Below are 27,646 nucleotides of genomic sequence, written 5' to 3' on the forward strand. Positions count from 1 at the left end.
TGTCAGCAAAGTGATGATATTTTTTGATTTTCCTGAACCTACTCCGGGACATATAAACGGGTTCTTCATCTGTTTGCCAGTACATGTCCTCTCTTCGAAAAAACTGATAGCCTCTTAGGTACAACGTCTATTAATGGATCAAAGCATGCACTTGTCTTTTAAAGCCTTGTTTACCTATCGCATTTTATTAAACTCAGCACATGCAAGTAATTTCATTGTTTTTACAATTATGAATAATCATTCAAATATTTACCTAACAATTCTTCAAAGATATAATTTTTCAAACGAACCCAAGATCTTACAAAGCTTTTATAATATAATTTGTTATCGTGGGAACAGTGGAAATATACAAAACTTTAAATAAATTATTACAGATTCTATATGTACCCATGCATTATGACGTACGTACTTAATAGACTGCTTTACAAAACATGGATTTTTATCTTTATAGTTCTTAAAATAAACTACACACACGAGATGAAAATATAAAAATAGATTTGTACAAAAACAAATCTGAAATCGTTAACAAATAAAAAACAAAAATCATTCAAAATCCATGTTATTGTTTATTTAGTTTCGTGACAAAAACGGTAGCGTTTACATTTGGTAATAAAAACTTCATTGTAAAATTGAATAGTAGTAAACAACAACAAGGTGTACGATGATATTTAAATAAACATTATTTAAAAAAAAAAAAACACTGACGACGATTTCAATGACGATTGTTTGTTTATTGCATTCGCAGTTCAACAAAGTACCGTTATATTTATATATTTACACACAAATTATATCTAATTCTGTTATAAAAAGAATTATTTATATTAATAAAATTAATCACGATTGGGTGGAATGAAATTTCTCTTACAGTTCAATTTCTTAAGATTTTATTTAAAAGGTTTTCTAAGAAAACCCATCATTTTGGCAGCTGTCACTTTTGAAGCTGTCATTTTTGACTTTTGGCAAATACATTTTACCCAAAATTTAAAAAAAAATGGAACGATGCACACAACGCATGAAATTGTTAGAATTCAGTACAGAAATGGTAATCGCAATTGGCCACCGAGATCTTGAGAATTAAAACAACAACAATAAGACTTGATTCTGGAATCCGTGAAGTTATCGAGGACAAGAAAAGGATTTGCTGCTGGTGGCCATAAAGTCACACACTCAACATAAAGATGAGCTTTTGGGACATTAATATTGTTAAAATGTATGTTTAAATCTCAGTTCTAGAATATCCAAAGCAAATTAATTTCAAAAAGTAGATTTCTTTAATTTTTAAGGACCTTAAAAGTGTTTGTATTTAATAGAAAATCTATTTCGAAAAAAAAAAACACTTTGAGAAAGCTTAAGACAACTTATGTGCGTCAAAAAATAAGATGGAATTGATGACGAGTTTCAGGAATTTAAAGGCAACTTTATATCAAATTGACGATTTTTTATTCAAGGTTACGTCTTAAGAACCTGAATATTTGTTGTTTTTTTTTAATCGAAAAGATCTTTTGAAAATAATTTAAAGCATTCCTAAAGTTTTTCTAAATTCTAAATCGTGTGAAAACAAAGATTTTATTTAAGTGTTTTTGATAAAATTGCTAACAAATCTATAGATCCAATCTTTACTTATGCAACTTTGTGGCTAATGTGACCCCACCCACCTAAATCATCCATTGCTAAAAGTTGATGTATTTGTGCAGCGCGATTGGAATAGGTCTGGATTTCTGAAAAGTCCTCAATTAAAAGTAGTACTTTTAGCAACAGTAAAAGTACACATTTTATTTTCATACATACAAAATATATACCTTAAACCTTTTTCGTTGACTTGAAAGTTGTATTTGATACAGTTGACAGAAAAACGCTTTTCTATAAACTTTACAAATTAGGTGTATCATCCGAGTTTGTTAAAGCAGTGGAAAAACTTTACAATCAAACAGCAGCTAGCGTTTATAATAGATGTGGCAAATCAAAAGCGATCCAAATAAATTGAAGACTACGTAAAGGATGCAATCTCAGACCATTGTTATTTCTTGATGGCGTGGTTGATTGACTTCCTTGTGGAGTGGAGTTTGAAAGCTTAAAAATAAAAGTAATTATGTATGCTGATGACGTTGCCATTTTGGCAGAGTCTCCAGCTTCAATGCAGCTAATAATCAATAGGCTATATGGTATATTAATCCTCAAAACACAGACCTCGTCCTTTTTACACGGAAATACAAGATCCCAGTAATTGTACCTTCTTCAATAAAATTTGTACCACTAATTTTTACCAATGAAGCCATATATCTTGGTCTGATATTGGACACAAAATTAAGTTGGAAACCTAATATTCAGGAAAGAGTTAAAAAAGCTTCAGTAGCTCTTTTCCTTTGCAAGAAAGCCATAGGAAGAAAATGGGGTTTTCAAACCTCGCATAACCTATTGGCTATACACATCGGTCATACGACCGGGGTTGCAGTATGGAGAAAGTTGCATACTACGACAAACTCAGCAGAGTCCAACGCACTGCATGTCTCTGCATAAGTGGGGCATTGAGAACCACACCCTCAGCAGCTTTAGACACTCTCCTCCATCTGACACCTCACGACATCTTCAGCAAACAAGTGCCAGCGAGTACAGCTTCAAGACTCAATAACAATGTGGGGCACTATGTCATTTTGAACCTCTTTGGTTGTATACCAAAGTACTACACTATTCCAAAACCCCAATTTGGAAAAAACTTCCAGGTATCCATTCCATCTAGAGATGAATGGGAAGACAAAAAACTCCTGAATGACAAAAGCATTCATTTGTATACAGATGGATCCAAGACAAATGAGGGAGTTGGTAGTGGTGTGTACTCAGAAAAGCTTAATCTAAGCATCTCTTTCGGCCTCCCTAATAATTGTAGCGTCTTCCAAGCGGAAATTTTAGCGATCAAAGAGGTTCTCTCCTGGCTAAGAGTGATATCAACTTCTGATATCCGCATCTTCTCTGACAGTCAGGCTGCTATTAAATCTCTTGATGGTGTCTCAACCAAATCTTAAACGGCCCTCGATTGTCGATCGTCTCTTATGGAGATGGCGCAGAAATTTTACATTCACCTATGTTGGGTGCCGGGCCACAGATACATCTCAGGAAATTGTAGAGCCGATAAACTCGCTTAAAATGGAACCGTCATGCCTATTTCACCTATTTCTGCTAAAAGAAACAGCTTTTACGATAAGAAACTCTAGGTGGCACAATTTACCAACATGTTCAGCCACAAAACTCATATGGCCTTCACTGGACCTAAAGCGCTCTAAAGACTTGTTATCTAAAAGCACATTTCATATTAGCTCCCTTTTAGGTGTCCTTACGGGACACTGTCTTATAGACAGACGCAATACGACTTGGTGTAGCCTCAAATGACTTCTGCAGGAGCTGTATGGACGAGGAAGAAAGGGAAACAATCTCTCACCTTCTCTGCACTTGGCCTGCTCTCTCACTAAGACGCAAACTTCATCTGGGAGACTATTCTTTTGATAATCCCAGTGAACTAGCTAAAAAGGATATCTTTTGGCCCAAGTGTGTGGATTCTGAATCTGCAGCTACTTTAACCTAACCTAACCTAAGATAATGAATTCCAAAATGGTGTATGTCGGACAGCAAAAGGAGAAAAATGGAGATATGATGGAGTAGTATTGGAAGTAGTCAAGGATTATGTTTATCTCGGAATAACGCTAACGTTTAATTTGAATATGGACAAACACCTCAAAGCCGAGGCTGATACTGCTAGAACTGCTATTTGCTCGAAGTGGAAGAAAATTTTCAATAATAACAACATATCAACAAACGCCAAATATGAAGTTTTTAACGCAACTACAAAAGCAGTGGAAGTACGAAATTTTTGAAAATTTGCTTCGATTCTTCCTTAGAAAAGTATTTTCCTCCCTCTAAGTACACCTAAGTACAAGTTTCATTTGGAAACAGGGCTTTCGACACTCTTTGTATCAACATTGAAGCTGAGCGCAGACTATTTGATACAGGTGATTAATATGGACCGAAACCGATTTCCAAATATTATGTTGAGAAGTGTAATCGTCGAAAAACTGGATTCCACAAGGATTGGATTGATCTTGCTGCAAATTGTGGTATTATTCTAGAACTGGATGGATATACCGGTCTCCAGGAAAAAGGCACTGTACGAGGTTATCCAATCGATCGATACAAATGAAAGGAACACATTCATAGAAAAGGCGAGAACATCTACGGAAAAAGACGTTTATCCGAAACTTAACTATAATCTAAATGAACATAATTACTTTTGGCTCAATTTTTCAAGGAAAACTATTGGAACTATTTTTAAAGTAAGAGGTGAACTTCTTAACCTAAATTGTATGCCACACAGTGAACGAAAACACTATCCACTTCATCGGTATATGTCCAATATTAAAGGAGCTAAGGAGACTCTTTTTTGGAAAAAACTATCTAAGCGACATAAATGAAACAATAAGTTACCTAAATGGAGAAGATTGGTTAATGATCCAAAAATATACCAGCGAGGCGATGATCTATAGAGGAAAAATCATAGATGAACATTTTGAAACTTCCTTTTTTTGTGTTTTTGAGTCTACTAAAAGTCTGTTGTACCCTGTACCCTCCCAGCCCTCCTTAATGTTTTTGAAAAGCTCGTCCGAATTTTTAGATTTTTTTGAATTTTAATCCTCTCTCGACGTCTGCCCATAAGTTTTTAATCGGATTCAGGTCCGGACTTTACGCGGGCCAATTCAAAACACTGGTTTTTGTTTCCGCAAACCATAGCTTTACAATACGTTTAGTGTGTTTCGGAACGTTGTCCTGCTGAAAAACGTAACTAATGGGCATGTGTGCAAATGAATAAGGCTCCATGACATTCTCCAGTATGTCTTTATGAACGTGTTGATCCATTCGAGCGTTTATCCTTGCTAATGGACCATCACCACTCCAAGAAAATGCACCCCAAACCATTATGTTTCCTTCTCCATGTTTCACGGTCTTCAGCGTGTATTTTGGGTCTAATTCTTTTTTCTGAGGACGTCTAACGTACACTTTACCGTCTGACCCAAACAAATTACACTTAGATTCATCACACCAGAGTATTTTTTTCCAGTCAATCGTGCCTTAAGGTTTTTTTTCACACATGTGGTTTTCTTCGTGCAACACATCCGCGTAGACCTTGTTCTAAGAGTCGACGCCTTATGGTTCTAGCTGACAGTTCTCGACCGATTTGGGGCGTGACAATACCTTATATCTTACCAGAAGTAAAGAAGGGATCGGCCTTACAGATTCTGCATATCAGTCTGTCTTCTTTTGGCGTCTTTTTCCGCTCAATTGGCTTTCTTTTAGGGGTTTCAAAGCTTTCAGTTCTTTTAATTGTATGACTCTAAATACCATCTTTTTTGAACAGCTAAATCTTTTAGCTATGGAGTTCATTGACTCATTGTCATTTTGGTAACACTGCAAAATCAGCTTCTGGAGTTCTGGACTGCACGACTTATTTTTACCAATTTTTTTTACTTATTATAATTAATATTGTGAAAATAATTAAAACAATCAACTCACACTGATTGTATTTTCGACTTTAAATGGATTCCCTAAAATAACCACGTTTTGACAACTTCCCGCGTTCAGGAAAACACATGATTGGAACACACATGTCAGCTTTATCGACAAACGGTACTAGCCAAACACAGTGGTGCTTAAAAAAAAATCTTATTGATGAAAATATTAACAATATCTTTTTTTCTAATCTATCTACATACAAAATAAATAATTCATTTACTACTACCCCCCCCCTCCTTGGATCTAATATTGGACTTTATTTGTTTTCTTTGGGGCTACGGTAAGCAATAATCAAGTAATAGTATCGACAATTGCAATTGTATTCTTGTTTTGAATATTTTCATATTGACGATGTTTGTTTTCTGTTTTTACTATGAGTGTAAAGCAATTTATGCTACACAATCTTTTCCAAATTAAACAATTATCTCCGTACTTTTTTCTCTTAAACAAAATAGTCAAACGTTCAATAATTAGGCATCTATCTATACTCATTCTCACACTATCTTAATTGATGCTAAATACGTTTATCAGTAACAATTAGCAAAGAATATGGACTCAATTATTACAATATCCTTATTAGTAATTATTTCACATACCTAGCTTCCTATAATTTTATTAAAAAACTCGGTTTAAAATTAAAAAAGAGAGTGTACGTAAAATCTACAGTTATGGCCAAAATAATAAGAACAAAACTAAATTCAAAAATTTTATTTAAAATTTTACAATTAAATTTAATGGCTAATATTTTTGTAATGTAAAGTCATTCTAAGCGGATGTCTATTGTTTTCTTTGGATTTTCCATTTGTATGACATTCAGTAAAATTCTTGCAATTAATCTTTTTATGCAGTGCTAAAATTACTTCAAGATGTTTTTGAGTTTGTCTATTTTAACCAAACGAGTAAGAGACTATTTAACAAAAAAAAAGAATAACAATATTTTGATTAAGAATACGGACATGAGAAAATTTACCTTCTGCTGAATATGACCTTTTATTAAAAGAAAATATAATAAAAAAAGAGGCTGGGATGCGACCCAAACCGATAACTTCCCATTCCGTCTGTCGATTTGTCTTGCTTAAAAGTTTGTAGATTTTCGTGTTGGCTTAAAAAAGTTGTCAGTTGAATTATTCTTAAACAAATTGAAATTACCAACAATATTTTTTATATAAAGAAATAGTTTAAGTTGGAAAATCTAGTTTTGTTAAATAGATTTTTAGTCGAAAAAACTTTTTTACCAATTTTAGGAGCATTTCTTAAATTTTTACAAATTGGATGAATGAAATTAATTTGAGAGATAAGAACCGAATATCAATTTTTACCAAATTTTGTGTACTTTATATTTCTGGTAGATTTTATTTTTTTATGAAAAAACGGACTGTTGGATTCTTATAAAAAAAATACTGAATGTCGAAAGCAATATTTTCTGTAAATAAAAAAAGTTATTTGAGTCGAAAGGAAATTTGTACCAAGTTTTAGTATTGGGTTTTTTTAGGTTTTTATTTTTTGTAAAAAAAACTGTCAATTCGATTTTTCTCAAAATTTTACTGAATGTTGACAACAATATTTCTTAAAAGATAAAAGTAGTTTAAAGCCAATATCTCAAACTTTGGAAAAGATATCAATGTTTAACAACTTTTATTAATTTTTTTGTTTGGGTTTTTATTTTTTGTAAAAAAAACTGTCAATTCGATTCTTCTCAAAATTTTACCAGATATTAAAAACGTTATTTTTCGTTGCACAAAATAGTTTTGGAGATAAAATCATTTTTTTTTTGATTTAGAAACAAAAACCGTTAATTGGATTTTTTTCAAAACTATATTTGTTTGGTATCACGTTACAATATATAATATAGAATTTAATTCAAGTCTCTAGCGTACTTGGGTCGTGAGATATTTAGGGTTAATCAAAATGTTTTAAACTGCTATGGTAAAAAAAAACCACAAAATTTTCTTGAGAGTCCTTTCTACATTTTTCTGAATTATTATCTGTATAACAAATTTTATTTGAAGTCGATATCTCTTCTGGTTCTTGAGCTATGGACGACGAAAAAAACGTCGGGAACGTACGGACGTATGAACGTACGTACACCTGCACGCACAGACATCTTTCTAAAAATCTTTTATTTCGACTCTAGGGACCTTGGAACGTCGAGAAATGTCAACATATTCAATTCGACAAATCGGACCCATTACATTAATTTCCTATGGGAAATAAAAAATAGAAATAATTGAATTTTTTGCTTATTTACAATTTTAATGATTGGCAGAACAAAATCTTGTTATTTCAGATAATTTAAACATTAAGGCTATCAATTTTAAGATGGTAAGTTCGTTGGACTGTCATGCAAAGGGTCTTGGGTTCAATCCCTGCTTGTGCCGCCTTACTTTTTTCACGGGTACTGCCTCTTACGAGGAATTGACAAATATTCCAAAAGTAATTCTTGCCATGAAAAAGTACTTTCTCAAAAAAGCCGTTCGGATTCGGCATATAAATTTTAGGTCCCTTTCATCTCTGGCAACATTTTATGCACACAGGAATGGCTGAGAGTTGTAAGTCACTAGGCCCTGGTTCTTCATGGACTGTTGCGCCACCTAATTTATTTTTATAAGGCTATCAATTTTAAATTATCGAATAATATCTGATAAATCAGAAGCTATTACGATAGATCAGGGCATGAACGCAATGACCAACCCGAGAGCCATTTAATATACTATACGGAATATTTAACTTCAGAAAACTTTCTTGAAAGCATCATTTTTGTATTTCTTGTAAAATTAGACAATTTGTCATAAAATGGAAGTTGTATTCGGGTTCTCTTCTCTTGCATAGATTACAGGTTTGCTGAAGATCTACTCTATGAAGTATACAATTCAGAGTTAATAGCTCGACCCTTGGTTTAAAAATGGTGCTTATCACTTGAGCTCATTAGCTACTATTGAAATAACTTTCTTTAGTAGAATTGATGGTTGATGCTTTAAAGAACAGTCTAGAGGCTAATGATGCTCTCAATGTGTTGTTTTGTCATACATTTTGTCATATTATTGTGTTAGTCGCGAATCCCGAACGTTACTCTCAGATAACATTAGTGTGATGTCATGCGATAAAGCCAGTTAGTTCCCTGAAAAAAAAGCATGAGCTCCCAATAATCTTGAAGCGATTGATCTATGTATAGCATAGGTTGGAATAGATTTTGGTAAATGGAATTATCGCTTAAAGAAATGTCTTTGAACAGCTTCAAATTCTTTAATGGGATTGACCCCAAACGCCTGCAATCCACACCACATACACGGTTTGACAGGAGCGTTAAAGACTTGATACTTAAAGGCAAGATAAATATTTGCAATTGCAAAAAAATTCAACCACATCATGTTGAGTGCCAATTTAGCTTGAGTGAATTTTTGCCAAAGTTTAAGTTTGATGATAACCACCGAGGTATTTGAATTTGGTCACCACTCTATCCGTTCATTATTGAGTCGCCATGTTTCTTCTCGTAGTCTTCCTCTCTCTTGATTCTCGAAGATCATAATTTTCGTTTTCAATATGTTAACATGAAGATTGCATGTCTTGCAGTACGTTTTAAATATGTATGTGAAATTAAAGCAACGAAGAGGGATTATCTGACATAAGCACTAAGTTATCTGCATAAAGAAGAACCTATATGAGATCTTCCGCAAAGTTTACGCCCTCCGGTAGAATATCAGCTACATCATCTATGTACAAGGAAAACAGTTAGTAAGATATGTTCCTATTTTTTTGACCTTAGCTGTATGTACAGTGCATACGCATATAGTGTGGTTCCTAAAGAATAGAAACTCATCTCTCAAGTCAACACACAATTCAATCCAAAATGATTATTTTATTTGTGGGTTATCAGTTTTTTGAATAACATATTTTGATGTTGCATGTTATTTGGAGTCTTATCAGGGAGATACAAAAATGATGGTCTAATTTCCTATGACTTTCATAATATTCAATTGTTTTGAAATAGAACAATATAATGCATCACTTAAACATTTCCGATTCTGGTATAAAATTGAAATGTGAGATTTTCCAGTTGAAACCCGTTAAATTGCAAATTTAATGTTGAAAAATTGCTCACTTTGGTCAAGACAACTTTTTTCAAATAAACTTTAAAACACATACATTATTTACATATACATTATGTAAATGTAAATTAAAAATTACAATTAAATTCAATCGATTTTGTTATCTGTTTTTAGATTCCTTAGTTTATAGCGTTACATCGGTTCTTGAACTTATTTGCTTATTTATTGTCTAACAATAAATTTCAGTTAAATCTGGATCAATCTAGATACTTTTATATTTTTTTTTAGAAATTGTTATTGTTTAGTGCAATCTGATTGGACTGCAAACCAGAGTACTTCGAAGTTGTTGAAATTCATTCACATTTATGGCTTTATTTTTGTCAACTGAATTTCTTAACAAAAGGGTGATTTTGCAGAAGATATCTTTAAGAAACTAATCGTTTTCTTAGACTTCAACCTTTATTGTTGAAATCTAAAACTATAAATCAATCCGACGAGTAGCCTTAAGACGGATGTAAATGTCAATTTTTTTCATTTTGACATTTGAACCATTGTCAAAATGTCAAAAATTAATCTGAATTTATTGGCTTCGTTGAATCAACACCTCCCCGTGGTGAACATCGGGTGCCTAGTACCTCAACTGGACAGTGGAAAGTTGTTGGGGGCAGCAAACGAGAGAGGTGGGGAGAACTGTTTCCACTAAGGCACCTCTCCTTATCCAGACGGCAGCGGAGGAATTCCCGAGATGGAATCAACGGTGGCGTCTACAGTTCCAGTAAGGTTGAACTACTTAGTGAACACCTTATAGGGCTTCGACTTATTTGGAGCCCAGGCCTATAAGGAGCAGTTTTATCCGGCTCCCCATCCTTGGAGTTATACTTAGGATCTGGCTTTCATAGTTGCGAAGTACCAACAAGCCTCGGATACGGACGGATTTACTGTTAAAAACCAACGCAAACGGATAAAGGACAACGAACTTCGGATATGCACGTGGAATGTTAGGTCCCTTAACAGACCGCGTGCTGGCGAAGAATTAGCGGATGCTCTAGACCGCTATAGAGCAGATATCACCGCCATCCAGGAAATACGATGGGATGGCCCGGGCAAAAAGAGGATGAAAAACTGCGATATTTACTATGGTGACGCTGCCACGAAAACCAACAGCGCTTATTTGGATGCGGCTTCGTCATTGGAGCCAGACTTAGACAAGATGTCTTGAGCTATAGGTGCATCAATGAACGCCTCATGACCATACGCATCAAGGCATAACATTAGCCTGATATGCGCGCACGCCCCCACAGAATAGAAAGACGACAACACCAAAGATATGTTCTTCGAGCTCCTACACAAAACATATGAGCAGTGTCCTAGCTACGATATTAAAATAGTCCTGGGCGGTTTTAATGCCAAGCTAGGAAGGGAAGACATCTTTGGTGGAATAATCGGGAAGAACAGACTGCACGACAACACTTCCGATAACGGATTCAGGCTCATAGATTTTGCTGCGGGGCGAAACGTAGTGGTAGCCAGTACGCGTTTTCCACACCTCAACATCCACAAAGGTACTTGGGCTTCTCCAGATCAATCTACCGTCAACCAGATTCACCATATTGCGATCGACGCCGGACACGCTTCCAGAATCATGGATGTACAAACTTTCCGAGGAGCTAACATCGACTCGTACCACTACCTCGTTGTGGCGAAGGTAGCACTTCGGATTTCCAGACCCAAGGCAAAACAGGGAGGTGCTGGTAGAAGGCACAACGTCGAACGGCTACAATCGCCAGAGATCGCCAAATCCTTTTCTGACCGAGTTACAAGTAACCTCTCTCGAAGTTCTCTGCCGCTAACACAATGTATCGAAAACCAGTGGCAACATTGCCAAGATGCAATCAGAGAAGCCGCCTCTGATGTGCTGGGTTTCAAACAGCCACCAACAAGGAACCCCTGGTTTGATAAGTAATGTCGGCAGGCAAATGCAGCCGAACAACAGGCACGCAAAGCGGCGCTGCATAAAAAGACGAGAGCTGCTCTTGAGCTCTATGAGCAGAAGAGGCGAGAGGAACGCCGACTTCTCAGAAAGAAAAAGAGAGGGCATGAGAAGCGTGCGGTCGAAGATGTTGAGAGGTTTAAAAGCAAGAATGAAGTTCGAAAGTTTTATGAACTGGTGAAACGAAATTCACAGGTACTAGAACCGAAGGCTGCAAAGACGAAAGTGTAAACATCATAGTGGAACCGCAGTCAATGCTGAGGATATGTCAGGCAGGATGATCCATTCAACATAGACGACGAAAGCCAACAATCCCGTCCTTCCGACTTAGACGAAGTAAAGATTTCCATATCTAAGCTGAAGTCTAATAAACCCGCTGGAGCGGATGGCTTGAATGCCGAGCTCTTTAAAGCAGCTATAGATAAGTTGGTTAGGAGCATGCACCAACTTATCTGTAAGATATGGTCGGAAGAAAGCATGCCCGATAAATGGAACCTCAGTATTGTTTGCCCGATCCTGAAAAGTGGGAGACCATCTAAACGGCACCAACAATAGAGGAATCAGTCTACTTAACATCGCCTATACAATCTTTTCTGCCGTAATATGTGAACGTCTACAGCCCATCGTCACCAACCTGATAGGTCCTTATCAGTGTGGTTTTCGACCAGGAAAGTCCACAGTTGATCAAATATTCACATTACGGCAGATCCTGGAAAAAACCCAAGAACACCAAATCACACCAGGTTGACCATGGATAATTCACGCTGCTCCATAAAGGAAACAACTTAACGGAACCTTTCGATGTCAAAAAAGGTTTTAAACAAGGTGATGCGCTGTCATGTGACAAAAAAAGTACATGCTGTCGTCAAGAAAGAACATACAACACCGACGTCTTTGTCGAAACGCCACCATCGACAGACGTAACTTTGAGGTAGTCAAGGACTTCGTCTACCTAGGCTCCGCTGTAAACGCAGAAAACAACACCAGCTCTGAGATCAAACGCAGAATAACTCTTGCTAACCGCTGTTTCTTCGGACTAAGAAAGCAATTGAGTGTAAAGTCCTCTCTCCCTGCCCTGCTATACGGTGCAGAAGCATTTACTATGATGAAAGCACCTGGGGTCGCTTCGAGAGAAAAGTTCTTCGTGTGATCTACGGTCCCGTATGCATAAAAAGGAAGTGGAGGAAAAGATGGAACGACGAGCTGTACGGGCTGTGCAGCGACGTAGACTTAGCCAGAAGGGTAAAAGTCCAACGACTAAGATGGCTGGGTCACGTAGAGCGCATGGAAACCAATGCTTGGGCCCGGAAAGCCTTCGAATCCGCACCCACAGGACAGCGCAGTAGAGGAAGACCGCGGATCAGGTGGCGCGCACAAGTTCAAGGTGACCTCACCCAACTTGATGGAGAACTAGATGGAGAAGTTTGTTGGGTGAGGCCCTAGTTCACACAAGACTGTAGCGCCACCTTAAGTAAGTAAGTAAGTAAGCAAAGAATCATAATAATTTTACTAAATTCTATTAAAATATAAACGATTATATCCCAACTTCACTCAATCTACTCCTCCGAAACGGCTTAACCAATTTAAATGAAAGTTTGCATATACATTCGGTAGGTCTGAGAATAGGTCGTTATCTATTTTTTATATTCCTAAGTACTATTGTTTAATTGCATCAACATAGTACACGGTGCAACGATCATACGATAGTATTCAGTGACGCTGTGTACAATGAAGCACTGCTTGCTATTGAGGATCTTTGCGTTATCATTGTCTACTTACCACTCAGTCATTTCGGTATGCATTCACCAAATCGAAATGCATATGATTCAATAGGCACTGAATTGAATCGTGAACTACAATACAATACTGTGGAAGCGAGTGATTGTTGCTCGCAATGTCTCACTAATGGATGAAGAACAAAGAACTATTTGTGACCACATCATGCTCGCAGTTTCGACAGGACAAGGTTTATTCTCTTTTTGGATGCACCAGGTGGAACTGGCAAAACATTCCTTATTTCGCTAAATCTTGCTTACATAAGATCAAATAATGGTATCGCATTGGCTGCTGCATCTTCTGGTATTGCAGCAACTTTATTGGATTGATCAATTTTTGTGGATTCACCAGGGTATTTGCAATGACTATCAATAAGTCTCACTCAAGGCAAAACTATGTCTGTCTGCGGCTTAGATTCGAGCACTTGATGTTTTTCACACGGACAATTATATGTGGCGTGCTCTCGAATTATTTATTTCTTACAAAATATTCTCTATAATTTATTTTTAAGACAAAACAACGTGTGTCGGGTCAGCTAATAATCTATAAATTTTGGGAAGTTAAACAGTAATTTTTACTTTCGCCATATTTATGTACAAAATTTTATTCAGTGTAAAGTTTAAAAAATATTCACCAAAAGAGTCTTTCAGTCTCACCAAAAATTTAACTAATATTTCTTTTAGTGTACATATAAAGAGAACAGTATTTTCTCATCAATGTTCTCTTAAATACAAAACCATGTGCTCAAATCGTTCTATTTCCATTCCATATTCTAGTATTTTTCTTTTTTTTTTTCAGCGAAAGGAATAATTAAAATTGAAACAATTGTCAAACAGCTGTCATTTATGTGACATATGAAATTTAATTTTGTTTGTCTATTTCTTCACCGGCGACGCGGCAGCTGCAGCTGCAGGATTAGTTGTTTTGAAGCGTCTTTTATTTTGTAGATACAAATTAGTTTCAAAAATGGAAAACACAACGTTACTAGTCAAAAACATACTGCCAAAAAATTTTGATATCTTCGCGCCTTATAATGTGATATCAATAAAACCCTTTGGTCGTCGGAGGGCCTTGCTATCATTCGCAGATCCGCAATATGTCCATTTCATTATGCACAAGTTTCACCAGACTTTGGTTGGAGGACGTATGATCTCGCTGGAGTATTACAGACCGAGAAAAGACCCTGAAAATGAGGACGCCAATGATAAATCAGAAAATATACCATCAGTATCTAGTTACGTGAAGAAACTCTATGCCACTAGTCATGAATTGAGATTTGATCAACCGCCTCCTCCGTATCTCAAGTACAGCTACCCCAAAGTAAATACTGACATTTTGGATAGTATTTTCATAGCTCTCATGAGCAATTCGAGATTCTACACGCAAGTGCTCCATTTGATGAATCGCATGAATCTGGATCCTCCGTTTGGTCCCAAGTGTGCTCACGTTGAATTTCAGAATACCGAAGACTCCCCAGTGAAAGTGGGACGAGAAGTTGGTATTCAAACTGATCCTATAAACATTGTGTCGGACAAAGAATCCGAACTAGAATCAGACAACAGCCAAAGAAAGAGGATTTCAAATAAACGAAAACGAAAATTATTACCTGATAAGGAGCAATTGTACAGAAAAAAAGCTTCGAAAATCCTCCATGTGACGGCTCAAGTAAAGAACCAGTCGAGTCATCGACATTCACACACAAAAGAAGACCTGGAATCAGTGTTTGAGCTAAAGAAGCCGATTGTGGGACAAAAGATTTCCCTCAATGTAGATAAAATTAAAATTCCTGACAAAACCAAAGACAACAAAGTACCTGAAGCTAAAGCCAAAGCTGAAGTTGAACCTGAACCTCAACCAACCAAAGAAAGTAGTCCTCCCCCAGTGATACCATTCGTAGCTCCAAAAGATCTCAAAACCAATAGAATCCCCATAGAACAACTACCCGAGTTGCCAGTTTTTAAAAACTATGAAAAAGGTGAACCCTCCCAGAAGCTGTATATCAAGAATCTTCATAAAGATGTCACCGAGAGTGACCTTCAGAGTATCTATGAAAGATTTTCTTCTAGTCTGACGATTAAACTAATGCAAAAAGGTCGCATGAAGGGTCAGGCATTTGTTACATTTGACAATTTAGAACCAAAGAAATTAGGAGTTGTGGAAGAGGCTCTAAACGAAACGAATGGTTTCATTTTGAGAACTAAACCAATGGTGGTGTGTTTTGCAAAGAATTAGGCAGGTTTCTTTTTTTATTTCATTCAATTTTATTTTTTTTATAAATAAATAATTGTATGTAATTTTTGGGTCTTGTTTTTTTTTTTTCTTTTTTTTATAGACAACTTGGCCTTTTGGAGACAATCTATGTTGATGAGGCTGGAAATCAACATTCATCGAGAAGACAAAAAATGCATAAGCTGGCTATTCAACCTTTTGACTATGTGATAGCTGTGGATTTTGAAGCAACCTGCTGGGAAAATATAGCACCTCCTAAATGGCGGGAGTCGGAAATCATTGGTAAGTCTTCTGATAGTCCAGTAACTTTATGCATAAGACCAGGCGTTAACTCTGGTAGTTCTGATTTGTTGGTCATTTGTTTATGATGTGAGTCTGATTAATAACACACGTTTTCGTACTCGAACGAAAAACATAAGATGTCTAAAGATCAGAAAACGGCGGAAATTTGGCTCTTTCTTCGCTTGTTGGTATTTTGTACCTTAAAGGAGTCTTTCTTTTAATACAGTCATAATCATATTCGTCGATTTAAAAGCGAATAAATTTACAGTTTAAATCCAAAGTTGTGTCGATGGACGTAATAATTTTCAAAATATTTACTTAAGGTAGTTCTACAATCCGGGGCGCACCTGGGTCTCAACCAACATGCGACACCAGCCAGCTCGGTCTCTAGCTAGTTGTCTCCAGTTTCGCACGCCAAGTTGGTTAAGGTCTTCACCCACCTAAGTGCGCCAGCTGAGTCGCGGTTTTCCTTTACTGTGCCGTCCCTCGGGATTGGATTCGAAGACCTTTAGGGCTGGAGCGTTGATGTCCATTCGCTCTACATGACCCTAGCCATCTAAGCCGTTGGACTTTAGTTCTGCGAACTAGCTCAGTGTCGCTGTACAGCCCGTACAGTTCATCGTTATATCTTCTTCTCCATTCTCCATCTATGCGTACGGGACCGAAAATCACCCGAAGAATTTTTCTCTCGAAGCATCCTAAGACGCTCTCATCTTTCTATGACAGGGTCCAGGCCTCAGCGCCATAAATGAGAACCGGGATGATGAGTGTCTTATAGATGGTGATTTTACATGCTCGAGAGAGGACTTTACTTCTCAATTGCCTTCTAAGTCCAAAGAAGCAGCGATTTCCAAGAGTTATTCTTCATTTGAATTTAGCGCAAGTGTCGTTGTCTGTGCGAAGGTAGACAAAGACAAAGTGACGTTTTGTCCAAGACGTCGTTGTTCAATGTCCTTTTTTGATGACAGCATATACTTGGGGTTGCCCTTATTGACCACTAAAACCATCTTCTTCGCTTCCGTCGCAATGCTCAAAAACGCTCCACTGACATCACGCTTTGATCTTCAAATTATGTCTATATCATCTGCGTATCCGAGTGGTTTGATGGACTTTTGTAAGATTGTGCCTCTAATGTTGACTCTTGAGTTTTGCACAATTCTTTCCAGAACGATGTTGAAGAAGTCGCATGACAGTGCATCGCCTTGTCTAAAACCTTTTTTGACATCAAATGCATCGGTAAGATCTTTTCCGACCTTGATAGAGCAGCGTGCATTCTCCATCGTCATTCTGCACAAACGGATAAGTTTGACAGGGATGCCAAAACTAGACATTGCTCGGTAGAGCTCTTCCCTAAGGATGCTGTCATACGCGGCTTTAAATCGATAAAGAGGCGATGGGTATCGATTTGAAGCTCCTGGGTTTTTTCCAAGATCTGCCGTAGTGTGAATATTTGGTCGATAGTGGACTTTCCTGGTCTGAAGCCACACTGATAAGGACCAATCAGGTTGTTGACGAATGGCTTCAGACGTTCACATAATACGGCAGAGAGGATCTTATACGCAATGTTAAGGAGACTGATGCCTCTGTAGTTGGGGCAGTTTAGAGGGTCTCCTTTCTTATGTATCGGGCAAACTATGCTGAGATTCCACTCATCGGGCATGCTTTCTTCCGACCATATTTTGCAAGTCAGTTGGTGCATGTTCCCTACCAAGTCATCGCCTGCTGTTTTGAATAGTTCGGCAGTGATGCCGTCGGCTCCAGCAGCTTTGTTTGACTTAAGTTTAGATATAGCTATCTTCACTTCGTCAAGGTCAGGTAGGCGGAATTGTTGATCTGCGTCGCCGAGGTTGAGTGGTTCTATCTCCCTTACAGCGGAAGTCGGTTCGTCATCGCCATTATATAATTTGGAGAAGTTATCCTTCCATATTCTCAGCATCGACAGCGGTTCTACTACGATGTTCCCCTGATCGTCTTTACAGGCTTCGGTTCGTACCTGGTACCCTTGGGAGGTTTTTTTTACCTTTTAGTAAAATTTACGAACCTCATTCCTGTTGTGACATCCCTCTATCTCCTCGATCGCGAGCTTCTCATGCTCTCTTTTTTTCCATCTAAGAAGCCGTGTTGCTATCTCGTTTTCTGTTCGTAGAGCTCGCGAGCAGCTCTGGTCCTTTTGTGCAGAGCCGTTTTGTATGCTTGCCGGCATTCGTCGTCAAACCAGGGGTTTCGCTGTGGATGCCGTGTGAAACATAGCACTTCAGAGGCGACATCTCTGATGGCTGCAAGGCAATGTTGCCACTGGTTTTCAATGCTTAATGCAGGAAGCATAGGACTCCTTAAGAGGTTATAAGAGACTCGATCGGAAAAGGACCTGGCAGTCTCTTGTGATTTTAGCCGTCTAACGTCGAATCTTCTCACAGTACTTCCTTGTTTTAACTTGGATCGGGATATCCGTAGACGTGCCCTGGCTACAACGAGGTAGTGGTCCGAGTCAATGTTGGCCCCTCGGAATGTTCGGATGTCCTGTATACTGGAGAAGTGTAGTGCGTCGATCGCAATGTGGTCAATCTGGTTGACGGTTGATTGATCAGGAGATTTCCATTTCACCTTGTGGATATTGAAATGTGTGAACAGCGTACTAGCTACCATAACGTCTCGCCCGCAGCGAAATCGAGCATGCGCGCATATTAGGCTTATGTTAGTTTGTCGTGATGCGCTCGCTCACACTGTTAAAACTCAAGACTTTTTGCCTGAGTCTAGTTCCAACAACAAATCCACACCCAGATAGACGCTGTCTTTGTTCTCGGTAGCAGTCGCCGTAGTATACATCGCAGTCTTTTAGTTTGCGTTTGCCCGGTCCATCCCATCGTACTTCTTCTGCCTTGCAGCAGTTTAATGTTTCCGCTAATTGTTCGGCTGCACGTGGTCTGTAAAGGGACCTAACACTCCACGTACAGATCCGAAGTTCGTTGTCCATATTTCGTTTGCGTGGGTTGTCAACAGTGAATCCGCCCGTATCCAAGGCTCGTTGGTGTTTCGCAACTAAGGTATTTTTTACGTGGCCATGAAGTCACCCCGACGGCACAACCCCCAACCTGGAGGGCCAGATCCTTAGTATAACTCCAAGGAAGGGGAGCCGGATAAACCGCTCCTTACGGGCCTGGACTCCGAATATGTCGAAGAAGCTCTATAAGGTGTTCAATAAGTAGTTCAACCATACTGGAACTGTAGACGCCACCGTTGATTCCATCTCGGGAATTCATCCACTGCCGTCTGGATAAGGAGAGGTGCGTTAGTGGAAACACCTCCCCCCCCTCGCTCGTTTGCTGCCCCCAACAACTATCCACTGGGTGAGAGTAGGAGTTGATAGACAGAGGTGGGCTTTGAGAAAAACCTGTGGCAGCTTGTGTCATCTTGAATGCACATGTCGACCATTTGAACATCACGCGAAGATTATGCGTGAATAATTTGGGAACAATGTAAGCACATGCTACACTGCCACATACCTGAATGTCAATAAACCCTTTAGTGCAATCTTCACTCATAGGAATGAATGGGTAAACAATGTCCCACACATAAGTTAGTCGAAAATATCCAAATGAACTGACGTCTCGAAAACGGATAGGGGGAGTAGGTGCAGTTTTATTTTCTAAAACATTCAATCGTTCCAACTTTTTCAGAACTATTGCCCAAATTTGATAAAAATAGATCCCGTTCGATCATGCATTTAGACAAACAAATCTCTACGATTGCTTGTGAGCATACTAAAAGCTCTCAACCCCTTGGGTTATCAAAAAATAAAGAAACTGCATCTTACCACCGATGATATGTGGAAAGGCTGCAATGACGAGAAAGAGCAGGAAGATACAACCCACTTCCTATGTCACTTCCCAGCACTATGTCACACTAGAAATAAACTCTTAGGCAAACACTTCTTTAACTGGTAGGTATGTCAGGAAAGCGCCTAATATTTTAGTATTTTCTATGGACAGAAAGATCAGCTTTCGCAAATCCGGCCGATATAATTTTCTCTTATTTTGTATTGCAACTTAGTTTTCTGAAAAATCTCCAAAAACCCATCTTACTTCATTATTATGATAAACTTTTGTTAGGCGCTCGATGTCAGAAACTTAGATTGATTAGGCCGACATAATAAACAAGTAACCAATCAGAAAATCAGAAATTTAACGCAAGGTCTCCAAATTCTATTCAAATGACAATGTTACTGGACTATGAATGCAAAATCAAAAACAAATTATCTCATATCATTTTTTCTTATGTTCTATTTTAGAATTCCCGGCAATTTTGGTAAATCTTAAGACTGGCAAAATAGAAGCCGAATTCCATGAATACATTATGCCTATTGAATCGCCAAAACTCAGTGCATTCTGCACTGAATTAACTGGAATCACACAGAAGACCGTCGACACAGGAATGCCCCTACAAACTGCCCTAATGATGTTCCAAGAGTGGCTGCGCAAAGAGTTGCGAGCCCGCAACCTTCACCTGCCGAAAATGTCCAAAGATAATAAGATCGGAAATTGTGCGTTTGTGACATGGTCCGATTGGGATTTTGGAATTTGTCTCGCAAAAGAATGCCAACGCAAACGACTTAAGAAGCCACAATTTTTCAATCAATGGATCGACTTGCGAGCCCTATTCCGGGAATGGTATAACTATAAGCCAATCAACTTTAGTGATGCTCTGCAACATGTCGGACTTGAATTCGAGGGCAGAGAACATTCGGGTATAGATGATGCAAAAAATTTAGCCGCATTAGCGTGTAAAATGGTCAACGATGGTGCTTCGTTAGCAATAACAAAAGATCTAACACCGTTTCAGTTAAATATGAATTTCGGATAAATTAAACAACATACAAAACAAAACAACCAACAAAATGTATTATAAGAACTTAAACAAAAAGACTTAAGGTTTGGTTAGTTTAAATAAATTATCAGATATTTTTGTAAGCCCGGTGCGAAATTTAAAAATTAACCGATTCAGCGTATTAGAATTAAATTAAAAAAACAAAAATATTTTAACAAAAAACACACATAGAATACAACAGTAAACAATTTAAATATATAATTAAATTTAAAAAAAATATCATCTTATCAACGTTTGCATTTTGTTTTTGTTTTTATTTTAATTTTAAATTAAGAGTAAATTTAATATTTTAAGATCTAACCTAAATAAGTAATAAGGTCACGCGTAACATAAGGATTTATATTATTATTTTATTTTTTACAATCATGCATAAACATTAATAACAAACAAAAATTGACGAATTTTTAAAAGAAACAATTTGTATTTTTATACTTAGTAAGAAAAAATCTTAATAGATAAATAATGGAATACACTTTAAGTGAAACTAAAAATAGAATTCTGATTCTTAGAATATTAATTGAAATTATTTACTATCAAAATAATCAAAGAAAAAAATATTAATTAATGAAAATAGTCCCACATTTCCAATACATTTACATACATAAGAAAGAAATTTAAATTTTTATACTCGCTTTTATACTTTTTTGTTTGGAAAATTATAAAAAAAAAGAAAAACAAAAATAATTGTTATCATAATAATAAAAAAATCAAGAAGCTGTCATAAAGAACAAAAACAAAAAACACTAATTGAGTAGTTTTAATTTAGTTTTGGAAATATTCAAAAATTCCCAACACAATATTTTAGGTTTGAAATTTAACGATATACACTCCTCGTCAACTGAATACGCACAAACTTTTTTTTAATATACAGTGGACTCCCTCTAAGGCCGCGTTTCCATTTGCAAGAAAACTTCTGCAATAAATGTCCGATAGTCTGTCCGACAGTGAATTGCAAGTGGAAACTACCAAGCAATTTCTATCGCGACAGTACTTTCATAACTTCTTGCGAGTATTTGCAAGTGCAATTAATTGCTAGTTTAAACACATTTGTATCGACTCGCGACAGTTCTTGCAGCTTATCGAAACAGTTTCGTATATCTCGCGCAAGTAGCTGGTTGACGTCTTTGCTTTACACATACAAAATGAGTAAAACAAAAGGTCGTAAATGGCGAAGAAGTTATGCGTTTAATTGAAGTTGAATTGTTTCAATAAATTTTATAATTTCAATTATTTTCATAATAATTTAATATAAAAGCTGTATAACATAATCGTAAATAAAAAAATAAAGTTAATAATGTTATAATAATCATAATTGTTATTATAAATAATTGATTATTAAAAGTTAAATACTGGATTGATAATCATTTAGGAATAAATCCTAAAAAATTAGGTAATCCCTCTAAAGATAATAAATTTAAAAATAAAGAAAATTTTAAATATTTATTTATTATAAATAATGAAAACAATTGATTAATATGAAATAATTTAAATATATTTAATAAAAATACTAAATTAAAAGATAAAAATGCATAAAATATAAAATAAGTAATTCATAATGACTCATTTGAATACATACTTATTAATATTCATCCTAAATAATTAATTGAAGAAAAAGTTATTAATTTACGTAAAGATGTTTGGTTTAATCCAATCTCGAACCCAAGTAGATCTTTTTTTCTTTTTTAATAATAAAGTTATCATCGAATCTGCTAATCTTTGACGTTTTCTCGCCATGACTACACAATTTTAAGTAAACAACCAGATTTATTGCGACATTAATTGCTCTCCTGGTGTAAATACATCTGCAATAAATTGCGACAGTATGTTGCGCGAGCTTCTTGCAAGACATTTATTGCAGAAGAAATTGCAAGAATTCACATGACAATGTAAACGCGACTGCAAGAAACTTCTGCAAGACTTCCGCGAGTTGACTTGCAAGTGGAAACGCGGCCTAAGTCGAATTTTCACGGGATGTCAAAATTAGTTCGAGTTAGAGGGAGTTTTCGAAAAATACGAGTTAGAGAGATTAATAGTTTTTTGCTTAAAAGCATTTATTGAATATACAAAAAGATAACAACAAATAAATAGATAAATTAAATAAATAAACAGAAGCTTCTAGCTTTTATGGCACATTAATTCATTCTTACAACTTACACCTTGTCAAATTACTGTTTCAACAAAATTAATTAAAAAAAAATTGTAATTTTTGATTGATGCATCAAAGTGGCTGGGGTGTTCACTTGTTTAAAAAATTACTCTATTTTGAAAAGGCAGTGTTGAACCTCATCTGGTACATTTTGTGTCATTTCAATCGCAGATTGCAAAGTTCCAATTGCATTATCGATTTCATTCTTTTCTGGCACTTCAATATTTATTGTTTCGAATTCGACTTCTTCATCTTCAGCTCCACTATCATGATCGTAAGCAGCAGCAGCATGATTTATGATTCCAGAATTGATTCGCGTTCAGATATTTCTGTGGCCACAATACCGTCATCGACTTCCACATAATCCGTCCAATTCAAGCCTTCAATATTGTAGTCAGCTTCAGTTAGCCTGTTCCAGATCCTCTCGATTTGATTTGCGTCGTAGGTTACACATATGAGTTGGTGGAACATCATCTTCATCATCCCATGTATCGTCCTTGAAGCTGGCTTTTTTAAAACAATTCTCTATTGTCAACGGAGTTACATCCTGTATCCACGCCCTCGAAACTTCGCGTACACAATCGAGCAGAGTTATTTTATAGTCTTCTTTTTAGTTTAGCAAACCTTTAAGATGGTGGTTAAAATACGGCGTTTAAAGTGAACTTTTAAATTTTGGATTATACCGATGTCCATCGGTTGCACTATTGAGGTCATGTTAGGTGGAAAATACTCAAGTTTTATAAATTTTAATTTATCCTTTACTTGTTTTGGGTGAGCCGGGCAGTTATCGATGATAAAACACTAATTCGTAAAAAGATCTGCCGTCATCCAAGAACATTGGTTGGCTACATAATCAACCGGCAAAGATTTAATTTTATTAAAACAGCGAGAATTTTTCCTCTTTTCTATTATTAAAAGCTTAAGCTTTTCGGATCCAGTCATGTTGGATCCCACAAGGAATGTCACTCTTTCTTTACTGTGTTTCCCTCCAAAACATTTGTCTCCTTTAAAAGCCAATGTACGTGTCGGCAAACATTTGAAAAACAATCCCGTTTCATCAACATTAAAAATGTCATCCGGTTTGAATCCTCTGGCAACCTCTGGAATCTGTTGTTTCCATTCATCGACCTTAGTCTTATCAACAAAAGCACTGTCACCAGACAAAACTTTCCCAAGGATACTATGTCTGCTTTTAAATCCGGTCAGCCAACCATCGCTTGCCTTGAAATTAGGAAAACCCAAGCTGCCTGCATATTCCAGCGCTTGTTCTTTTAAGATTGGACCGCTAATTGGTAATGAATTGCCCCGCATACTTTCGAACCATTTGAAAAAAGCTTTGTCAACACTTTCATACTCACAAACTTTGTGTGTGTGCTTCATGTTCATACCTATATAACAATATGAATAAAAAAATACAATACAAGTTACGCGAGGGTTATTTTTTTTTTTTGCAAAATAGACATTCGACAGGGATTGGAAATAGTCCAAGAATCTTAAGAATTTATTCGAGTTCGACGGAATTTCAACTTAGAAGGATTTCGAATTAGAGGACGGTTTTTGTATGGAAAATTGAGGGGAATTCAAAAATATGGCAAAACAATTCGAGTTAGAGGAAAATTCGACTTAGATGGACTTTGACTTAGAGTGCGTCGACTGTACTTATTTTTTCCAAACAGTGATGGTTATTATGCCATCTATTGATGCTAACTATTCCCTTAAGATGTTAAGCAGATAATTCCGAAAGAATTATCCAAAAACAACCGTGAGTTTTTCTTAAACCACTTGCAAAGTAGGAGTTTTTTTTAGTCAACTGAATAGGTACAACGCCATTTTCTTAGTTATTTATTAGTTTTTTTGAGTGCTTGACAGTTTAAATTAACGATTTTAGTGTTTTCAGTAAAATTTAATTATTGATTTCAAATTTTAAGAAAAATGGGTAGATCTTCGTGTCTTAACAGTGTTGAAAAAGCTAAAATCGGTTTACTTAGAGACCAAGGCCTAACTGGACTTGCAATAGCTGATAAAGTTGGCCGAAGTTTTAACGTAGTTTATTCTTACTTGAAAAATGAAGATGCATACGGCAAAAACATGAAGGGAGGTAAGAAAACAGCAAAAACAGCAGCTGAGAGACGAAAAATTTTAAGATGTGCATCAAATTCTTCTGATTCTGTGGCAAAAATAAAACAAAAAGTCGCCTTAAACGCAAGTTGCTCAACAGTTTTAAGAGTAATCAACAACTCAAGCAATCTTTAACAAATGAAACTTAAGAAAAAACCACCACTTGACGAGAGACGGAAAATGTTGCGATTAGATTTTTCAAGACTTCACATGAGTTGGAAAAAAGAATGGTATCACGTGGGTTTTTCAGATGAAAAAAGTTAAATTTCGATGGCACTGATGGGTTCAACTTCTATTTCCACGACTTAAGAAAAGAAAAAAGATTTTTAAAGCGCCATCATAGACGTGAAGGAGGTGTCATGATATGGGGAGCAGTCAGTTATTATGGAACAGTTGAGCTCGAGTTTGTAACATCAAAATGACAGCAGCTGGGTATAAAGTAATTTTGGAAAGAAATTTTATAACATCTTTGGACCCATAAACTAGAACTACCTATTCACTCAAAAAAAATCAAATGGGGTGGCGCAACAGTCCGTTGTGAACCAGGGCCTAGTGACTTACAACTCTCAACCATTCCTGTGTGCGAGTACTGTTGTCAGGAATGGAAGGGACCTACAATTTAAGGCCGAATCCGAACGGCTAGTTTGAGAAAGCACTTTTTCATGACAAGAATTACTCTTGAAGGATTTGTCAATTCCTCGCAAGAGGCAGTACCCGCGAAAATTAATTTCTTAAATTAAGGTGGCACAGGCAGGGATTGAACCCTAGACCTTTTGCATGACAGTCCAACGCACTAACCATCATGCCACGGGTACTACCTATTCACTCAGCGCGTTTTAATTTTTGTACCTATTTAGGGGGGTTATTATGAAAAACGAAACTCGTTCAAAATAACGCTTATTTGTTAAATTGCGATTAGGAAAAACGATTGTAGTAGGCGGCCGGCAGCAGCACCAGTGTTAATGTGACTATGGAAGAAACTGATGAGCAGGAAGTACTTCTATAGACAACAATGAAAATACTGAGCCACAACCAGATAATAGTAAAACTTTTGCAGAAGATGTCAACCCACCACCTTCCCGTAATAAAAAAGCACCAAAAAAGACCAGAAACACTTTGTTGGAAAAGCATGTAAGACTACAAGATGAAGTGCTCAAAATGCAGGACGAACGTCTTGCATCTCTTGAAAAGACCAAAAAAAGGAAATTTTAAAAGAAATGTAAAAATTAAACGAGTGGCATAAAGAAGCTGATAGACGGCGCAGCAAAATTTCTGATCTCAAAAAGGAAAAACTTGAGGAGTTTAAATGCAATAACATTAAGAAAAATATCATTAAATTAAAAAATTATCATTTTTCGTTTTTGCCTGGCAACTTTTTTTGCTTTTTATTTTCGTATCTTATAATCGCTCTTCACCATGACTTTCGTTTCTTCGAGTTTCGTTTTTCCTGTCGTTCGTTACGTTCGTTTCGTAATTCATAATAAGGGCCCAGTTAACTCAAAAAAAACGTCTACTTTGCATAAGTTACACTTTGGAAGTGGTTGAAGGAAAACTCATGGTTGTTTTTGGATAAAACTTTGAAATTCTGTTATTTATATGTTACGAAAATTTTTACAATCAACAGATGGCATAATAACCATCACTGTGTGGAAAAAATGGATAAAATATATTCAAAAATGTTTGTGCGTATTCAGTTGACGAGGAGTGTATATGTTGTCCGGCTGCAAGTACAGCACGCTTCAACTGCTCCTGGAGCATACGCCAGCAACAAGATCCTTCCACCTATCCCGATTCACCGCAACCGACCTCAGATGTGGCCTCGATTGAACACCTTGAGACCGAGCCTCCTTCAAAACTGATGACCTCCAAGTTGTTTTGGGCTTCCAACGCGTCTATTACCCTAGGGATTCCATTGGACGGATTGTTTTGCTATATTGTCTTCAGGTTTCCTCAGTGTATGGCCTATCCAACGCCATTTCCGTTGCATGATGTCTACGTCCAATTTTTTCTGTCATGTCCTATTCCACAGCTAAACGTTAGAAATAGTTTGCGACTACCGGATCTTCAGAATAGAGCGCAGACAACGGTTAACACAAGCTTGTAGTCTGCTCGAGATGTTGGCAGAGCATTTCCATGTTTCAGAAGCATATAACAGAACTGGGGCCCTACTATGTAACTCGATTCTACAACGAAATTGCTCGACTTCGAAAAATTGATACTATGTATCTATTTGGCAACTTTAAAACGAACGGGAATCGAATAGTTCTAGTAGTGCCAACTATATTCTTATGAACTTTCGAATAAACGAGGAACTACATAACTCGAAAGTATAATTCAAAATAAGGCAAAATCGAAAACAATCACTCTTCATCAAATGTGTTTGCGAGCGTTTTTTTTTGTTAAAGGGTTATTAGAATGTTAAATAAGAGTTCCATCTACCACCCAATCACACTGGGAATCCGTAATTTTTGCAAAAAATAGCGTTTGGACTTTCATTTCTCTTCCTCATTCATTTAAAAATTCATCATCAGAGGGCACATGACTCTTTCGATTGTAGTCAAAACTTCGGCAAGTATATTTGACATGGTTTGCTGAGCAAATCCAGCGTTCTTGTCACCA

The 27,646-nt window shown here is 36.8% G+C and overlaps 1 protein-coding gene across 3 annotated transcripts in view; it reads left to right on the forward strand.

The window, feature by feature from the left end:
• The window catches only part of LOC129939644 (ERI1 exoribonuclease 2-like), an 86,970-nt gene extending 66,060 nt beyond the window's left edge, over nt 1-20,910 (forward strand). Inside the window, exons 1-3 of one of the 3 annotated variants that reach the window (XM_056047734.1) lie at nt 15,460-15,600; nt 15,701-15,879; nt 20,168-20,910. In XM_056047734.1, the coding sequence (XP_055903709.1) occupies nt 15,771-15,879; nt 20,168-20,739 (681 nt within the window). In that variant the 5' untranslated portion in view covers nt 15,460-15,600; nt 15,701-15,770 and the 3' untranslated portion in view covers nt 20,740-20,910. Of the gene's footprint in view, nt 1-14,478; nt 15,601-15,700; nt 15,880-20,167 lie in introns of those variants that run through there. The other 2 variants (XM_056047733.1, XM_056047732.1) reach the window with 2 other exon arrangements.
• The last annotated feature ends 6,736 nt before the right edge of the window (nt 20,911-27,646 follow it).

The sequence above is a fragment of the Eupeodes corollae genome, chromosome 1, assembly GCF_945859685.1.
Source record: "Eupeodes corollae chromosome 1, idEupCoro1.1, whole genome shotgun sequence".
Lineage (NCBI taxonomy): Eukaryota > Metazoa > Arthropoda > Insecta > Diptera > Syrphidae > Eupeodes > Eupeodes corollae.